The sequence below is a fragment of the Carya illinoinensis genome, chromosome 12 (genome assembly GCF_018687715.1).
Source record: "Carya illinoinensis cultivar Pawnee chromosome 12, C.illinoinensisPawnee_v1, whole genome shotgun sequence".
Taxonomy (NCBI): Eukaryota; Viridiplantae; Streptophyta; class Magnoliopsida; order Fagales; family Juglandaceae; genus Carya; species Carya illinoinensis.
Window position 1 is genome coordinate 26,557,493 of NC_056763.1, and position 17,242 is coordinate 26,574,734.

General features: G+C 34.3%; 1 protein-coding gene across 2 annotated transcripts; it reads right to left on the reverse strand.

The window, feature by feature from the left end:
* Nucleotides 1–1,481: 1,481 nt before the first annotated feature.
* Nucleotides 1,482–7,374, reverse strand: LOC122289818. 2 transcript variants are annotated; one of them, XM_043097127.1, is made up of 8 exons: nucleotides 7,009–7,372; nucleotides 6,268–6,330; nucleotides 5,262–6,011; nucleotides 5,045–5,179; nucleotides 4,082–4,165; nucleotides 3,280–3,339; nucleotides 3,093–3,179; nucleotides 1,482–2,116 (listed from the first exon to the last, which is right to left on the reverse strand). In XM_043097127.1, the coding sequence occupies exons 1-8, from the start codon at nucleotides 7,351–7,353 to the stop codon at nucleotides 1,829–1,831; spliced, it is 1,812 nt and encodes a 603-aa protein (XP_042953061.1). In that variant the 5' UTR covers nucleotides 7,354–7,372; the 3' UTR covers nucleotides 1,482–1,828. The 2 variants fall into 2 exon arrangements, 1 of the variants encoding a protein (XP_042953061.1); XR_006236229.1 differs by having other exon boundaries at nucleotides 1,955–2,116; nucleotides 3,255–3,339; nucleotides 7,009–7,374.
* Nucleotides 7,375–17,242: the final 9,868 nt, after the last annotated feature.

Genomic DNA, 17,242 nt, shown 5'->3' on the forward strand with positions numbered 1-17,242 from the left:
AAAATAAAAATAAACTAAAAAGTAATTCATGGTGGTGCCATAAATTTGTTGGTGGTCCAAAAGATCCTTTTGGTTGATTCTAATTACAAGATTAAAATTCAAGAAATTGCTTCAAAAGTTCTCATATGTTATATATATATATATATATATAATTAGAGGCATTAGAGTGTAAAATGTTTGCTTCCATTCGTTTACTTGAGGTTTGTCTTTTAGTTTCTTTTTGGGTTTCGGACAAAAAGTAAAGTTATGTTGAGAACCGCTTTTGACTTCTCGCCTTGTACTGCGGTTCTTCAACCCCACAACATATAAAGGAAAGGGGAAGTTGAAACAATTTTTACTTTTTTTTTTTTAAAGGCCTACTGATAACATTGTAAACAAGTCACTCGAGTCACATCAAAGTCACGAAATCCTGTGCCATCCGATCTCTCTTTTTTTAAACCCTAATCATGCGATCTTTCTCTTAACAAATAACACAAATCCAAGTCATTTTAGTACAATCGTGAAGGCGTACTTACTAAGCTTGCTTTTTTCTTTTTATACTAAAATAAATCTGATAATTAAATAGTAATCACTCTAAACAAATAAAAAAAATATATTACATCAATATTTTAATAATTTTAAAAAATTTTAAAAATAAAATTATCTTGCAGTTTCTAAATAAAAACTGTAAGTACAATGTATTGTTAGTTTTCTCGAACCCTCAAGTACTTATAATCATGGAAGGGTCCCTACTCTAAACCATTCACATCCAACGGAGACTCATTCCAAACTTTTATCCCATAACAAGGGAGTGGCAGTGGTACACGCAAGTCTGTCTGTTGTTGATAATGAGCTTTTAAAACGATGGCAGATACGTGGAATGCACATCACTGCTGGGTTGCAAAAGAGGTGGGTGGGCTCTAGAAATACTTTAAATTAAGTAACGATGAAAGCTGGTCTGCCTTAACAATAGTGACCCAAAACTGCCGTACCCTTTTATACAAAGACAATAAAGTAGATTCAGATCCAAGCAGTACCATCTTAACATGTAGCCTTACTTCGCCTCCGCTACACCAAGTTGTTGGGTTAAGACATGAGGAAGTATAGAAAAAGTATAGTTGCAAGCATAATTGTGCACTAATATGTGTATTAATATAATGTGATTGGTCAAAAAGTAAATTTTATTGAAAACAGTGTTAATTTAAATTTTAAATATGAATAAATCAGTGTTGGTACACAAATTAATGCGTAATCGTGCTTGTATGTAGCAAAACTCGGAAGTATAAACAAATTTATTGGTTCCATCTGTTTTTTTTTTTTTTTTCCACCAAGTTTCCAGGATCAGAGCCTCAACTAATCTCGAGAGTGCACAGACCTCGACGAGAAATTTCCTGCAAGTGCGCCTAAAATATTTTGAATAATCTATTACTTTTATCATTGATTGATGTTTGCACTCTACTAACGAACTAAGCAAAACCAAGAATGTCTTCTGCTTGGGAAGGTTCACAGAAACAAATCACCCAAAGCTTCTATTGTATAGACTATACTCCATCTAAACAGTGTTGTCTTCAACTGGCATAATTCTTTCATGCAAACAGAAAACTGTGAACAAAAGTGAAAACAGAAGAGGTCTCAACAAAGAGTACCGGATTCTGATCTCAACATGCATGGTAACACTATCCTATCTATACATCAGGAGGACGACATGTATGAGATTACTCACTCTGCTTGAGGCTATAGACAAAGAAACGCAGATTATCCCACCTACAGTAAAACTATACAAAAGGACAATTCCTCAAACGACTACAACACTACGTCAGTAACCGGAAGCTGTAAGAGCCTGCAGATACTACTCAACATTTCTAGCAGATTCAAGTTTTTCTTCCTTTTTGGACCTGCCAAATGATTTCTGGGAATCCAAGACGGGCATGTAAGCTTCACTTGTTTTTTTGAAGGTGTCATTGCCAGGCTTGTCAGATTCACGGGGGCTCACCAGCTGCTTCTCTACGTCTTCAAATTTGGCAGTGGCCCATGGTGCCGTGCCTACACTTCTAGTCGTACTTGGTGTATCTATTGTCAGTTTGGATGCCTCATCCCTAGAGGCATACCAATAATGACCACAGGCAATACACTCCAACTGAATTCACAAAACCAGGGAAAGAAGTCAATGGCAATTGGAAGAAGCAATAACCAGATAACCCACATAAATGTTTATCAACTACCAGAAACACAGCGTTTAAATCTAGGCCTTCTTGATTAACTGCATCAACAGTTTTCACAGGTCACAACAACCTTTAATTTCATTCTTTTTTTAATTGGCACCAGGTATCCAGGAACAGCATCTCAACTAATCCCAGGGGTGCACAGGCCCTAGGCAAGGAATTTCCCGCAAGTGCACATTGGGTAATTCAAAGGAAAAATCCCTCAGTCCAATGGCCCCTAGAGATTGATTGCACCCAAGGGGATTTGAACCTTAGACCTGAAGGAGCATACCCTCAAGCCCAAGGTCTTTACCACTTGAGCCAACCCCTAAGGGTTAGGTCAAAACAACCTTTAATTACCAATTAGTTAATTTAAATTCAGCCAGTGGAGAGATTCCTGATAGGATTATCAGAAAATATGTTATTGTTTATGTTACTTTGCTTGATAGGCTTTGGGTCATGCTTCCAAATCAATTTTAACTCTGTTATTTGGTCCAGATGAGAGTGTGCGATGGTAAAAAGCCTTCATCTATGTTTCACATGTCATGCTGCGGATGCATAATCATAAGTTTATGTGCACACGCACACGCGCACACACAAGCAATCTGAACAGCAACTAAATATAAACATACAATAAAGTACATGTATGCATGCCAATCCCACTACACATTATTATCAGATACATGTTTCTAAGACTATATACATGAGTGATTCGAGTTTTTCTTCGAACATATTCAACTCAGTCATGCTGTTGCCATTGAAATGATTTTGCCTTTTTTCGTCGGGCTTTTTTTGGGTGCATACTATTTTTGTTAAGAGGGTAGGGGAGGGGGGTGTTTCAGGCCATCATTGAACATCTAGAAGAACACTCATTATATAAATCCAACGGGAAGAAAAAAAAAAAATTGGAACCTGATATCGTTCTCCATGTCCTGCTTGGATAATGTCTCTTACACCAACTTTATTCTCATTACATATTGAACAACGAGCATCTGTCATCTGTTTCACGAGCAACAATTGAAACAGTGAGCACATTGCACCAAAATAATAATAATAATAACCAATGGTTCATACCAAATTGAGGCAACAAAGAAGTAACCTGCATGCGCTCTGACTCATCAGGCTCCTTTCTTGCTATTTCCTCTGCCATTAAACCATCCTGAAATTCAAATGTTTGGTGAAGATACTTTCCTAATTTTACTAAATAAAAAATGCAAAGGCACGTATCATCAATCTCCAACAAAATTCTTTGTTTCTTTGTTGATCGGTAGGTCATACAAGCTCCCAGTAGGACTTGAACCATGGCTTCACCCTCCACTCTATTCTTTAATGAGGATGTGCCATATTATGGGCAATAGTAAATTGGATTTCTTGTAAAAGGTTGAGTTTTGACTGCTACGAATAAACTGTTTGCTCAGCAACAGGTAATTCATAACATTTTTTGCTGCTGCAGGGTAACATTCTTTGCGGTTGCAGGGTTATTGCAAGGTAATGCAATAATCAAACGAAAGAACAAGTTTTGTTACATAGCATGCGGCCCCAATAATTTGATCAAATGTTTGTATAAAAAATATGATCGTATAGATATAGGCACCAGTTTGTAAACCATAAACTAGCAAACCAAAAGTTCAATGTATAGAAGAGGGTTTTAAGAAACCACGTTGGCAGATCAAACGAGTGACAATGCCAACTTTAGGCCAATTGAGGCGCCGCAAGATGAAATTTATTTTCACGTGAACCAGAAATTATTTATAATGGAATGAGTTTTCAGCATCAACAGACCTGTCCTGTACAACCAACTCTGGCCAAAGTCGTTATGGAATTAACCTTCATTCGAGAACCAATCATGTATGAAACACATAAGATTAAATCACAAACAGAAAGCCTTGAAAATAGCATACCTTTAACTCATTTGGCGACATGTTCAGTATTTTTGCTGGTTCCAACTCTCCATTCAGAAGACGCCGGGCCAGCAGTGCATTGTTCTACCAAAAACAAGAAAGCCATTTAAAAAGACTCATCAAAGTTTTAGGAAAAAATGCTACAGCTATTGTAACAAATTAAAGGCCTATCTAAAGCTACATTCGTTCCTGCCAAACTAATTTAACTTGCTTTTCTGGACCTTGAGAGTAATAACAAATCAACCTCTAGACCGTGAGAAGAATATGAATGCAAACATGTCAATAATAATTAACTTCATCCAATCAAGTGAAAGAAGAAATTTCTTCAAATCTCACAATCATAACTTTCTACATTATTAACCTCGCCTTTATTTTTTTACTTTCCCATTTTCCCCAAATTAAATAACCATAATGCAGTATGTTTCCGTATGAACATATAATATTGCTTAAACCAAGACTCCTTCGGTAAAGCTTTGTCTTCTTAATAGTTCTAACCAATAATATTTGTCCTCTTGACCAAACCATTTTGAGCCCTTTTTTTGTGATATAATCAATTATGTGGGAAAAATAGATTGGAGGGCAAAGGCCCCCTCTTACAGGCACATATAAGTGGGTGCTGATAAGAGTCACGAATGGATTACCATCTACTTATCCACTTTGAAGCCAAGGAGCCCATAACTAGCAATGGTAATTTCTTGGGTCATTACGCTTATTTTCCATTCATTAAGTGAAGGTTAAAGGTTTTAATCAGCAAACCTACAAGTGATGTCCAGTAAAGGTAAGACCCATCTTGTTTTGGATTTTTTTTCATAGTTTAAACTATTTAATATCTGTGAAAATCGTAAGGCATTAGGCTCTAGTATAAAATAAGAAGAAATGTTTGCAAAACGCATGCGTGTGCAAAGTAGTGCTTGTGAATATAGGTAATTAGGCATCATGTTAACAAACTGACAACCAACAAACCTTAAGATTAAACACCAGCTGCCGCATCTTTTGGTTATACTTCTGAAAATCTGAGGAAAGTGTATCATGTGCAGCCATCTCAAGAGCAGTTACAGCTGGAACAGCAGCATCTGGCCAGAGAAAAGCATTGCCACCCTGTGGAGGAAAAAAATACTACATTTGTAAATCATTGTGTTACTTTTTCCCTCTGCTCCCATGAACAAGGATGTTTGCATACCTTTAGACTCTTTTCATGAGAATCATTTGCAGCTTCTTGACACCCAATCTCACTTCCATGGCTAATGTCATTAGAGCCACCTTTTTCTTTGTCATCTCCATGCATGTTGCTGACAGCGTTGCACATGTATTGAATACCTTGAAGGAGCTTCTCCAGACATTTATCACGATGGTTGTCTCCAGTCAATGCATTGAACTCGGTCAAAATACTGCGGTATTCTGAGGCATTAATTGTACAGCTTCCAGGTGTTTCAGCTTTTAGATTTTGATCAGGCCTTGCTTCTTCCTCCCTTGAAACATCAAGAGGTGAAATGTTCTTTCTCCTTAAAGATCGTTTACTCTTAAGCTGTTCTTCCTGATCAGCAGCAGTATCTTCAGTTTCAAGGTCAGGAAGATCCCCCAAACGTAATAGAGTTTTCTGAACAAGAAGATCAATTTCATGCTGCTTGTTATCTTCATAGTCTTTATCAGTTAGTCTCCACAATTTCCGTTCAACAGTGTCATAAACTTTTTGTACAATAAAACCGGGATGCTCTTTACGGCTAGGAAGCTGCTTGTGTATGGGAACAAAATGCACCACACATTTGTGCATCACAGATTCTGCTGGGACCTCATCACGATGGAAACTGTAAAACAGCTCTCTTGTATCACGTGATTGCCAGCTTCCACCACCTTTTCTCCCAGCCTCTTCAGGGCGATAAAACCACTGCCCAGTTACCATCATGTTCCCATCTTTGGCCTGAGTGATATCCTAACAGTGGAAAAACAAGATAAATTGGATAGAAATAGACTACAAAGAATAACTCCCTGGCAACCTCACTGTTTGAATATCCTCCAATAATCGTTAAACATACCAATCAACATAACATGCGAGAATGCGACTCCCAGTTGACTTGAGATACAAATCAGCTAGAAAATATTCAATAGTCGTAGACAAGAATAAATGCAAAACTGTAATGAATACCATGAGTACTCAAAGAAGACTGGGTAATTTCGTGCGGAAGTACCTTAATAATTGCCACGTAAGGCTTTTGTTTCTTATCCTCGGGAACTAGAAGTACAGGATCCTCCTGAAGGACGATCAAAGTATAAATAAACAATAATATAAGAAAGAAAATAAGTCAACAGTAACAAGAGCGGAAGGGCTGGCATATAAGATATTTTATGAACCCTGAAAAACCACCAAGAAACCAAGATTTCTGAAATCACGTGGATGCATATCTGATGCTCTCACGGTGTGAGCCACTTCTTTTGACCATGTCACCTACTTGGTCATTTTACGTGCTACTAGCTACATTAATGAACAATTAATACGTACCAGAATAAGTAAGCCACTTCTCTCAAAAAGTTCCTCGGACAATAAAGAAAATTAAGCCAGCATTTGGAAGAACACTACTAATAGCAAGAAACTATCGAGTAGAAAATCCGTGCAAACTTATAATTGCCTTACATAGGAAATTAACAGCGAATGAATGCTATCATAGTTATTTCTCCTTCTTTCCCGCCCCAACACTATACTTTCAATGAAACCACAAACCGGTCAAATGAAAGCAACAGTCATGATCAAAATTCAGAATCAAAACACACTAAAAAGCTCACCCAAACGCTCTTTCCTTTCCTCCCCAGAATTACAATTCCGCAACCAACCAAAAAAACCCTAAATTCCCGAAAAACCATCCCACCCAACGCCCAAAAAAACCCACCACATTTCAATAGAAAAATCATCCAAAATACAAACTCAAACTTACCAGGTCGTATCGATTCCCATCAAACTCGAACGCCTCGTAATGGCTCCTCCTATTTTTCCCTTTCCCCGAAAACCTGACCGGCTCACCGATTGGCTTGGCGTCGTCCTGAGGCAGCTCTTCCTCTTCCTCGTCGCTCTTTGTAACTTCCCTCTCCTTCTTCTCCGACTTCTTCTTCTTCTCCTTCTTCTGCTGCTGCTGCTGCTCCTCTTCCTCCTCCGCAAGCCTAATCCGCTTCAACCTCCTTCGCCTCGGCTGGAGCTCCGCCGAGTTCGGGAACTGTTGCCTCGGCAGCGCCTCCTCGTCCTCGTCGCTAGTCGAAATTAGCGCGAACCTCCTTTTCCCCATTCTCTGAACACAAAAAACAGTGAAGCTCCGGGTACAATTTATAGGAAAAGCTCCCTGTTCAGAAGTGGGCCGTGAGTTTGTCACATACACGAGTTTGCCACTGTAGGGCATTTGGAGAATTAAGTGCCAAGTGGCCTTTTTATGCAAATAAGAATGTACATTTAAGTCCAAAATACCATCCGTACTAGTTTGCGGTAGAGCGATACGGAAAGGTACAAAACTTCAAGAAGAGAAACTTGTGAAATTTCGTGGACTTGACTACTTACGAAATCAGCCGTGCGGGTACAATGACGATTCAGCCACTGGGCGTCGTGGAAGCTCACACTTGCAGTGCAACACTTCTCAACGGGCCTCCACCCATAGTACCGTTTTCCGTTAAATAATTGAGCTGCGAATTGGATTATGGGCAATAATATCTGATCGCGTGATTAACATTCCCGTAATTTTAGGCATAACGTGGTAATTATCTTACTATTATAACGGGTCACTTTTTATTCAAATTTAAAAGTATTATATTGTTTCTATTGACAAAATTATCTGTGCAATTCAAAAAAATAATAAAAATATTTTTATAAAATGATTTTTTTTTTAAATGGTAGAGCAGCTTCTTCATCTTAGAATCCCAATCTCCAATTACACCGTTTTCGACTTTCCTTCTTTTGGATATATTTCTGTTTGAGTAATATTAGATATAGTTTTAAAAAGCATAAATAACTATATATTTATTTTAAAAAAATTGAGTCTAACATTAAATAAATAATTTTTATATTTAATAGTTTTTTTTAGAATTCCCGTAACTTTCATATTCTAAAACTTTCTATACAAAAGACGCCATTATTTGCATCCATCAATGTCCATATAAAATACCAGACCCAAAAATTCATGATTATTGTGATGATTAAACTCTAAACCCAAGTCTCAGCCATTTGGGTGTTGTAGAAGATGGGTTAAGGCAGCCAGAGAGGGATTTAGGAAGATAGAAAAGTTTGGATTGCAGTTGGAAGCGCCGGATCATGATAGATTGCTTGATATTTGAGCATGTCAAGATATGTTAAAAAAGCCTGAGAATTGTTTGATAAAATGAATGAGAGTTCGTGCCGGCATGAAATTATGGTACGGTTTAAGTAATGGATTGAGACAAAATAAAAGTTAAAAATTAAATAAAAAATATTATTATAATATTATTATTATTTTCAGTTTTGAAAAAATTGAATTAATTATTATATTTTGTATAAAAATTATTAGTGTAATACACAATAATTTAATAAAAATTACAATGAAATTAACATAGTCATGTAACGCACATTAACCACACAGTCATGCAACGGCATGATAAATCATGAAGAAACAAAAGAATTAAAACTCTTTAAAGATACTGCACGAAATAAAACACTGAAACGACTAATCCATACAAGACAGAACCGTTAAAAGTAGAGGGATAACGTACAACACCTAAAATGACCATAAATGCACGCCTATCTACCTTATAAAAATTTGAAAGCATCACATTTCATGTATCAACTTCTGTAGACTAAATTGATCTGTCTAACAAGGGTTAAATAGATTTATAGCCACAACTATCGCACGTTTTACACTTTATTGCCCAAATTACTAAAATTAACAGAGTGCACTCTTCAATTACCACTTACTGTTAAATAACATTAGATATTAGGATTCGACTATCAAATAATAACTTTAAGGCCCATTTGAATGTTGAACTAATTTGAAATGAGTTAGATTTTTTTATAAATAATAATGGATTAAAATGATAGAATGAGTTTTGTGTAACCCACTTAAAATGAATATTTAGAATATTTTCATTGGAATAGCCAAAACCAAACCCTTATTTTAGCTAATATGAGATGAATTTAGCTTTTGTTATTCCATTTACATTAAATTTTCATATTAAATTATCTATTTGTTATTTATATAATAATAAAATAATATTAATTTAATATATTTATTTTTATCATATTTTTATCATATTTTATTTTTATCTATTTGTTAAAAATCATATTTTCAATAGTCATTTAATGTTAATAATCACAAACGTCTAATTAAACTCATCTAAAATTCAATATAAATGCCAAAGAGTAAATTTAATATAATGCTAATAACCCTTATTGACATTGATTGTTGTAGCAAAATCTAAAATAATCGAGTAGTTTTATGAGAAAAGGTTGGGGAAAGAGAGAGAGAGAGAGTGTTACCAAAAAATTAATAAATTAAACATTTGTTCATTGAACAGTCTACAGAAAAATTTTGACTTTACCTTTAGTAATATTGTAACTAAAAGTCAATCAGTGTGAGTTTACATAATCCATTGTAGCAAACTTTTCATCTATAATAGCTAGATGAGACTTTTTTTTTAGCATTTATCTATTTCGTTGAGAGTGTTCTTAGATGTTAAGATAACTTAAGATGTATTTATGAGAAGTTAAAACAAATCATGAATCCCACATGTAAAAAGGTTTTGAGTTAAGTGATGTTTAATTATTTGAAAATTTGATATTTAGATAGAGAAAAACTTTGAACTGGTCCATCTATTTTTCTTTAAAAAACAGTCATTCAATGAAAAAATGACACGTATGAGTCCCATTTTAACAACATTGTAACCGCACCACAGACTAATTTTATCCCATCAGAAATCTTCTTCCCTTCTCCAGGCGAAATGCTTCTCCGCCTCCGCTCCCTCTTGCAACCACCCAACACCGGCGTCGAGCCCTCCTTCCATCACCTCGTGCCGGCATCGAGCCTTGCCCCTAACCTCTCTCGGAACCCCTCACCCACGGAACGTCCCTGAGGCGAACCCATCCCACCAGCCCCCTCTTCCAGCATAATCTGCTCCCGAACCTCTCCCCTTTCACAGCCAGGGCGTCGACTACAAATTTGAGGTAGGTGATGCATGTGGAGTTAAGCCCAATGATGACACTCCAGTCGATCGCACCCTACGAAGTAGATCTCTTTCAGAAACTCAACCCAGTCGAAATACCCCTCACAAATTTTAGATCCGTCACCGCCAGTTTCGTCAGCCACTAGTTTCGGCACCAACAGTTTTGTCAACCACCATCCCGATTATACATATCCCACCACACCACAAAAATGATTCTACAATTACACGAAGAGCAGCCTTTTGATTATGAAGATGTCGGTTTTCAATTACATTTTTCTCACCGAGTTTTGTTCTGATATCTTCTAATGATTTTCACCTATTATTGATCATATTTGTATCAAATTTTCATACACAATTTGTATTGAATTGACTTTTAGTTTGCTTTAAAAAATTGGAGGGTTCCGTGCAAAGTGGTGAACCCCGACTTGCCACCAGTGGTGAGCAATGGGAATTAGCGTCGTGTTCAAAAAAACCTAGACAGAATCAATTTGAGGTGTGTGTGTGTGTGTGAGAGAGAGAGAGAGAGAGAGAGAGAAGTAGTGATATTGTGGTTGTTCTTGAATGGCTTCAGACTCCAATGAGGTTGCATCGTTGTTTTGATGCTCTAGTTTTTTGTTAAAAACAAATGGTGATTCTAATTAATTTTGTGATTATTTGATGCATGTTTGGGTCTGTGATTTGAACTGCTTTGTGTGAAAATCCAATTTCTTTTAGTTGATTTGATGAATGGGCGACGGAGGATGAATAAAGATAGTGAAATAAGGAATTATCGAGTGCTTTGATTTTATTTTTTCAGTGTAAATTTACTGACGTGTTGCCCTTTGATTCATGGCTGTTAAATGCCCAAAACTAGCCGGACCGTTTTAAAGCGGAACTCATTTAGATATTAGATTTAATTTAAAATTAGACTAAATTAAATTGATCTCAATGTATTCTAAGTTCCAAATGGCCTAAAAGTCTATTTTTATTACTCAATCTGTCAATCAATTTTGGGCTTTCGGTGGCTCAGGGCCTTTTGCCACTCAATGTTGGGGGATACTATAGGAGTAAACATCTAATTGTAAGTATAATTGTGTATTAATAGATATATTAATCTAATATGATTAGTCAAAAATTAAATTTTATTAAAATTAATATTAATTAAAATTTTAAATATAAATGAACCAATATTAATACATAAATAAGTACATAACTTTATTTTTACATAACTGAGATTCATGTTAGGGTGGTGTCCGCGGTCCATCTTGCAAAATACTGACCCAAATTAAAAAACAAACAAAAAATAAAAAAATTAAAATGTACAATCAAAGATGTAAAGAATAGGACAAATTTTTGCGGCAAGACCTCGCCGGTGCCGCCCACCAAGTTTGACTTACCAAACCTCAAGAGTAATTTGGGTGTTGGAATAAGATCTTTTCAGAATTTTTTTTTTTTTTTTTTTTGGACGTTTAGCATAAGAAACTAATAGACACCTAAAACTGGCTTACATATAAATGTGAATAAATAGTAACTCACATAAAAATTAATTAATTTTTTAGTAATTGATCTTTTTTTTTAAACAGTTACATAATATTTATTTACTTTATGATTATATATAGTATTATTTTTAAGTTTAAATATAATATATTTGATTATTTTATATTAAATATCAAAATATTTTATATTTTATATTATATTAAATATTTTATTTGAAATGAAGAGACTCTTTATGTACTTTAGTGTTTTTTTATTTTTTTGTCCTCTTTAAATCTTAGACAACGACTCTCAAAACCATTCAAATCAGGTGGGCATTTGGACTTTTCATGAGCCTCGTCAAAAGTTTAGATCTTTGTGAATACAAAGGACGGTGAAACAATGTGGATGGAATTTGTACACACGTGGAATTAATGACGTGGCTAAAACTGGATCTTACTGGAATTTAGTGAGGTTCGGGGCTCAGATCTTTATTGGAGACTGGCATTCATACGTACACTTGAAGAATGGAAGGGTCTCGACGATTCTGTGTGGGTCCACGTTAGGTTGTAATCATCTCTTCCTGCTTCTTTGGTGCCACTTATTCCTGGGCCGGTTGGCCCGAGTCATCTATCTTTTGGACCACATATTTGTTCCAACGCAACCTAACTTAGACCGAGCTTTTTTTTTTTTTTTAAAAGAAATTAATCACTTCTGATTCGACACGTCTCCAAGTTAATTTGACTATATTTAAAATAAATGCTGCCGACTGAGGAATAAAAAATTTAAAAATTTTATCCACATTCACTTTTACATAATCTTTTATGTATTTTATTGATATAATTAATTATATATTAAAAAAATTAATATAACTAATCACATTAATAAAATATATAAAAATATACAAAAATAATTATATATAAAATTACTCTATATTTAAAGTAAAATAGGAATAGATATGTGAAATCAATTATGTAATATTATCGATTATGTAAACTCACAAACGAATGTAATTCAATATAGTATATTAGATTATAAAATTAATTTTATAATAAAATAAATAAAAATATGTCAATTATTTAATTTATTTTTTAAGATCTTTTGATGACTAAATTATTTTTCAATCAATAATAATTTCCTCTGTGTTATTAGGAGAAACCCTATTTAATTATAACAAAATAATGAAAAAATTATATAGATTTGGTAGCTTATTAAGGCCATGTTAGAACATTTACATAATATTTCGTAAATTTATTCACAAACATGACTCATATTTAAAATATTTTTTAATTTTTAATTTTTTTCATATAATCATTACATAATCATTACAGACTTGCAGTTTTCTCAAATTTTTAAATAAAATATAAAAAATAATACACTTTTTAAAATTTTGAAACAAAAATAATATTTAAATAAAATTTTAATTTTATAATATTTTTATTCAATTTTTTTCTATTATTTTTCAAAATCTGAAAAGACACATTAACTCAAATAATTTTATTACTATTAAAAAATTATTTAATTACTATTTACAAAATTTTCATATTACCTCCTTATTCAAACGTGTTTTTTGATAGAACAATAAAAGAAAAAAAAAATGTGAAAGAGTAGCTTATTTCGCACTCTAGGAGAGGAGACAACCACGTTTAAAATTGCTGTTTTTGTTTTTTCTCCCTAAATTTGACTTACACGTCTACCATGTTAAACAAGACACGCCTCTTCTAGCAATTGGCGTATTAAAGTATTATTGAGTCAGAGTATAAAATTACCAACTTTAATTTTATTTCAATATATTGAATTTATGTATATTTTATTTATTTGTTTGTTTATTTTTAATTATGACATCCAACAACTGTTCCGTGTACAAACAATTTTTGCCGATTCATGCCTTATCATAATGAAATTATTGATTAATTGAACTGTTTCTAATATCCGCATTCACCTTTTCTTTTTCAATTTATTAAAAAATAATAATAATATTTCATCCAACAACTATTATTATTTATTAGTAATAACAAATATCCAGAGAGGATATCAAAAAATCCCAATAAAAATGGATGGGAACGAGATATTTTAGGTTTCTTGCATTGGCTTGAGCACAAAAATTTAAAAAGAGATATACGGGTCTGAGAAGTACTACATATATAAAAAAATTACATAAATAAATTTATAAATTGACATAATTTTACGTGATCTGTTAGATCTATTTTATAATAAAAGTACTTTTATAACTTAACTTATTGCATTAAATCATATGAATTTGTGAGTTTACTTTTATATAATTTATTTATGACTAAAATATTTCTTATGAGGTCTAATGGGAGATGTAAGGTGGGTTGTTTTTTTTTTTTTTTGAATAACAGATCACATCTATTCATTAAAGGGAATATACACTTTGACTTAAACAATAAGTCAATTACAAATATTAATAGCTTCTTAACACACTAATGTGATTGATATGGTCTAATCCATACGGCCAACCTCTAAAGATCTAAGTCTAAGAGACAGCCAACTCTATCTATGATAAAGTTACCCAATCTCCATACCCGACTAAACGGAATATGGGACACCAACCCCACCAAGCGGAGGGGGGACCATTCCATTCAGACAAAAGTCCAAATGTACTATTTTTTTTTTTTAATTTTTGAAAAGAAAAGACAAGACACAAAATAAAATATAATGGAAACACTGTGCACGGAAAACCAGTAGGTATTGTAGCGCATGCAGTATACATGCCACGCTAGAAGGAAACAGCTAGCAGATCTTGGAAGTTCCCGACTCACAGGCTCCAGAAACATCGCTCATGGCATCGGTAGAGGGATTATCGGTGACGTGTGATAGCCACGCGACAGAACACCGGGAAACTTTAACCCACGCGTGCGGGCCCTTCTCCGCTTTGTTTGGCACCGTATTTGATGGTCTTGAAGATCGGTGGCTGAGCAACGCCATGGAGGGGCGCGTGTTGGTCAGTGGTTGCCGAATTTTTTCAGATTTGCAATTCTCCTTATTTGGCCTGAAAAACTATAAAAAAAAGAAAAAAAAAATTACAAAAAAAAAAGGGAGGGGGAGGGAGGCGGGGAGATGGAGGGAAGGGGAAGGGAGCCGAAGCTCCCACCCCCTCTAGCCGTGAAACGTCGGTGGGTGTTTAGAGAGAAGAGAGAGGTTTTAAAAATTAGAGAGACACGAGGTGGGTTGTGTGACGCCCCCAAATTCCGTTTGGGATCGGACGGACATTTGAAGCGTCGAGACATGCAACACAAGGTTACCTGCCCCCGTTCATGACATATAAGATGCAATATTCCTAACATGCATCTAACAATATGCAATATTCGCAGCGGATAAATTTTTTGTCTTTAGCAATACTATGCACCAAATTGAAAATATCCCAAATGCTTAAAACATACTTCATACATAAAAATCCATTGAATAACTAAGATCACAACACTAGTCTAAAATGGTTATGATCCAAAAAGTAGTAGAGATGCAACTCAATCGTACAAGTAGTAATTTACGTTAATTACTATATCAACATTTATGTCGCACCGTCACTTAGTCAACTGTGTCTAGTTGATCAGCTCCTGATTCTCCTTCAGGTCCTGTAATAAGATCTACCATTCGGGGGGAATGGTAGTTGGGACTACCAAAGTGAGATTTGATTACAAATCTCAGTAAATTAACAAAAAACTTCCACACAGGCTAATGATGCATGGATGTCAGTAAAAGCATAAATGCATAATCAAATTCATAAGAAATTAAAGCATAACTTGGAGTACAACATAGCATAATTGACATAACTTAAATTGAAACATGAACTAAACTTGACTTGCAACTTGACTTAGCATGAACTTGCTCTGAAACTTGAATTAACATGAAAATACATACTCCACAGTTGTTGTGGCCCCATGTATTCTACACAAACTTGACTTAACATGAAAAATACATACTCCACAGTTGTTGTGGCCCCATGTATTCTATACAAACTTGACTTAACATGAAAAATACATACTCCACAGTTGTTGTGGCCCCATGTATTCTATGTGTAAATACATACTCCACAGTTGTTGTGGCCCCATGCATTCTACACATCACAATGCAGTTAAATACATACTCCACAGTTGTTGTGGCCCCATGTATTCTACATAAACTTGACTTAACATTAAAAATACATACTCCACAGTTGTTGTGGCCCCATGTATTCTATGTGTAAATACATACTCCACAGTTGTTGTGGCCCCATGTATTCTACACAAACTTGACTTAACATGAAAAATACATATTCCACAGTTGTTGTGGCCCCATGTATTTTACGCATCACATTTGTAGTTAAATACATACTCCACAGTTGTTGTGGCCCTATGTATTCTACACATCATAATGTACTCAAGATGAAATGTGACTGGAATACGAAAGGACTGAAGTCCTGACGTAACATAACGTGACTTGAACATAACTTAGAATACATGACCAACTTGAGATAGAAACATTTCGTAACATGGCATAACATATAATAGACAACATATTTAACATGACATACTTGCAACAGTGAATATTACATGACTTGACTTACATGTAATAGATGACATACTTAGCATGACGTACTTGTAATGTACAGTAATACATAACAGAATATATTATGTAACAGATAAAAATTGATGACAGAATAAATTCTGTATAATAGACAATTACATGATAACTTGACATGGCATGACACATATGATAACATACATACATACACTGTAGTTCTTTTACTTAGCATACATACACAGTAGACTGCTAGTAAGTTAAAAGCTAACTTACCTCGATCTCCGCGTTTCTTATAAAACCTCAAGCGCGATCACGAGGAACTGTAATTAGTGATTCTAAAAGTTAGTACTAAATCACTAATAATTTGAAATATGGAAAAATACTAATTTAAAGAGTAAAATTTCCATTTTACTTTCTATATGTAGGAAAATGACCGTTTTACCCATAACTTAAGGATTTTGCATACTAACTCCAAAAGTCACCAAAATTTACATGCCTCATGTAAATTTTATCCTCAACTCAAATATCAATTTAGAAAAATTTAAAACTAATCACAACTATTAAAACTCCATAGGGCCGAAATTCTCATATGCTATTTCTATTGATTTTTGTTTCCAACTTGTTTTGATCAACCTTTTGATCTATGACTTATAAATATGTGATCTTCAAACCAAACCATCACATGGTTTAAAAAGATGTCCTAAAACATATATAAGCTTCTAATTCAAGATCACATGGTTAAAAATTAACCAAAACATAAATTTAGCCAAGAACATCCACACTTTGGCTTATCTGAATATCTCTTTACATAAAATTTCATATCTTTGAAACTAACATCAAATATCTTCAAAATAATAATATAACATGTATATAAGATGCTTAGGATCCTCCAATAAAATTATCAAAGTCATTAGAATAGGTTTAGACCACCAAAGAGTTAAACTTTCTCAAAATAGAAACTGTTTTTCTTCTTCCAGTTTCTAAGTTTCTAAATCTAAGCAAATATTTCATCAAAACCTT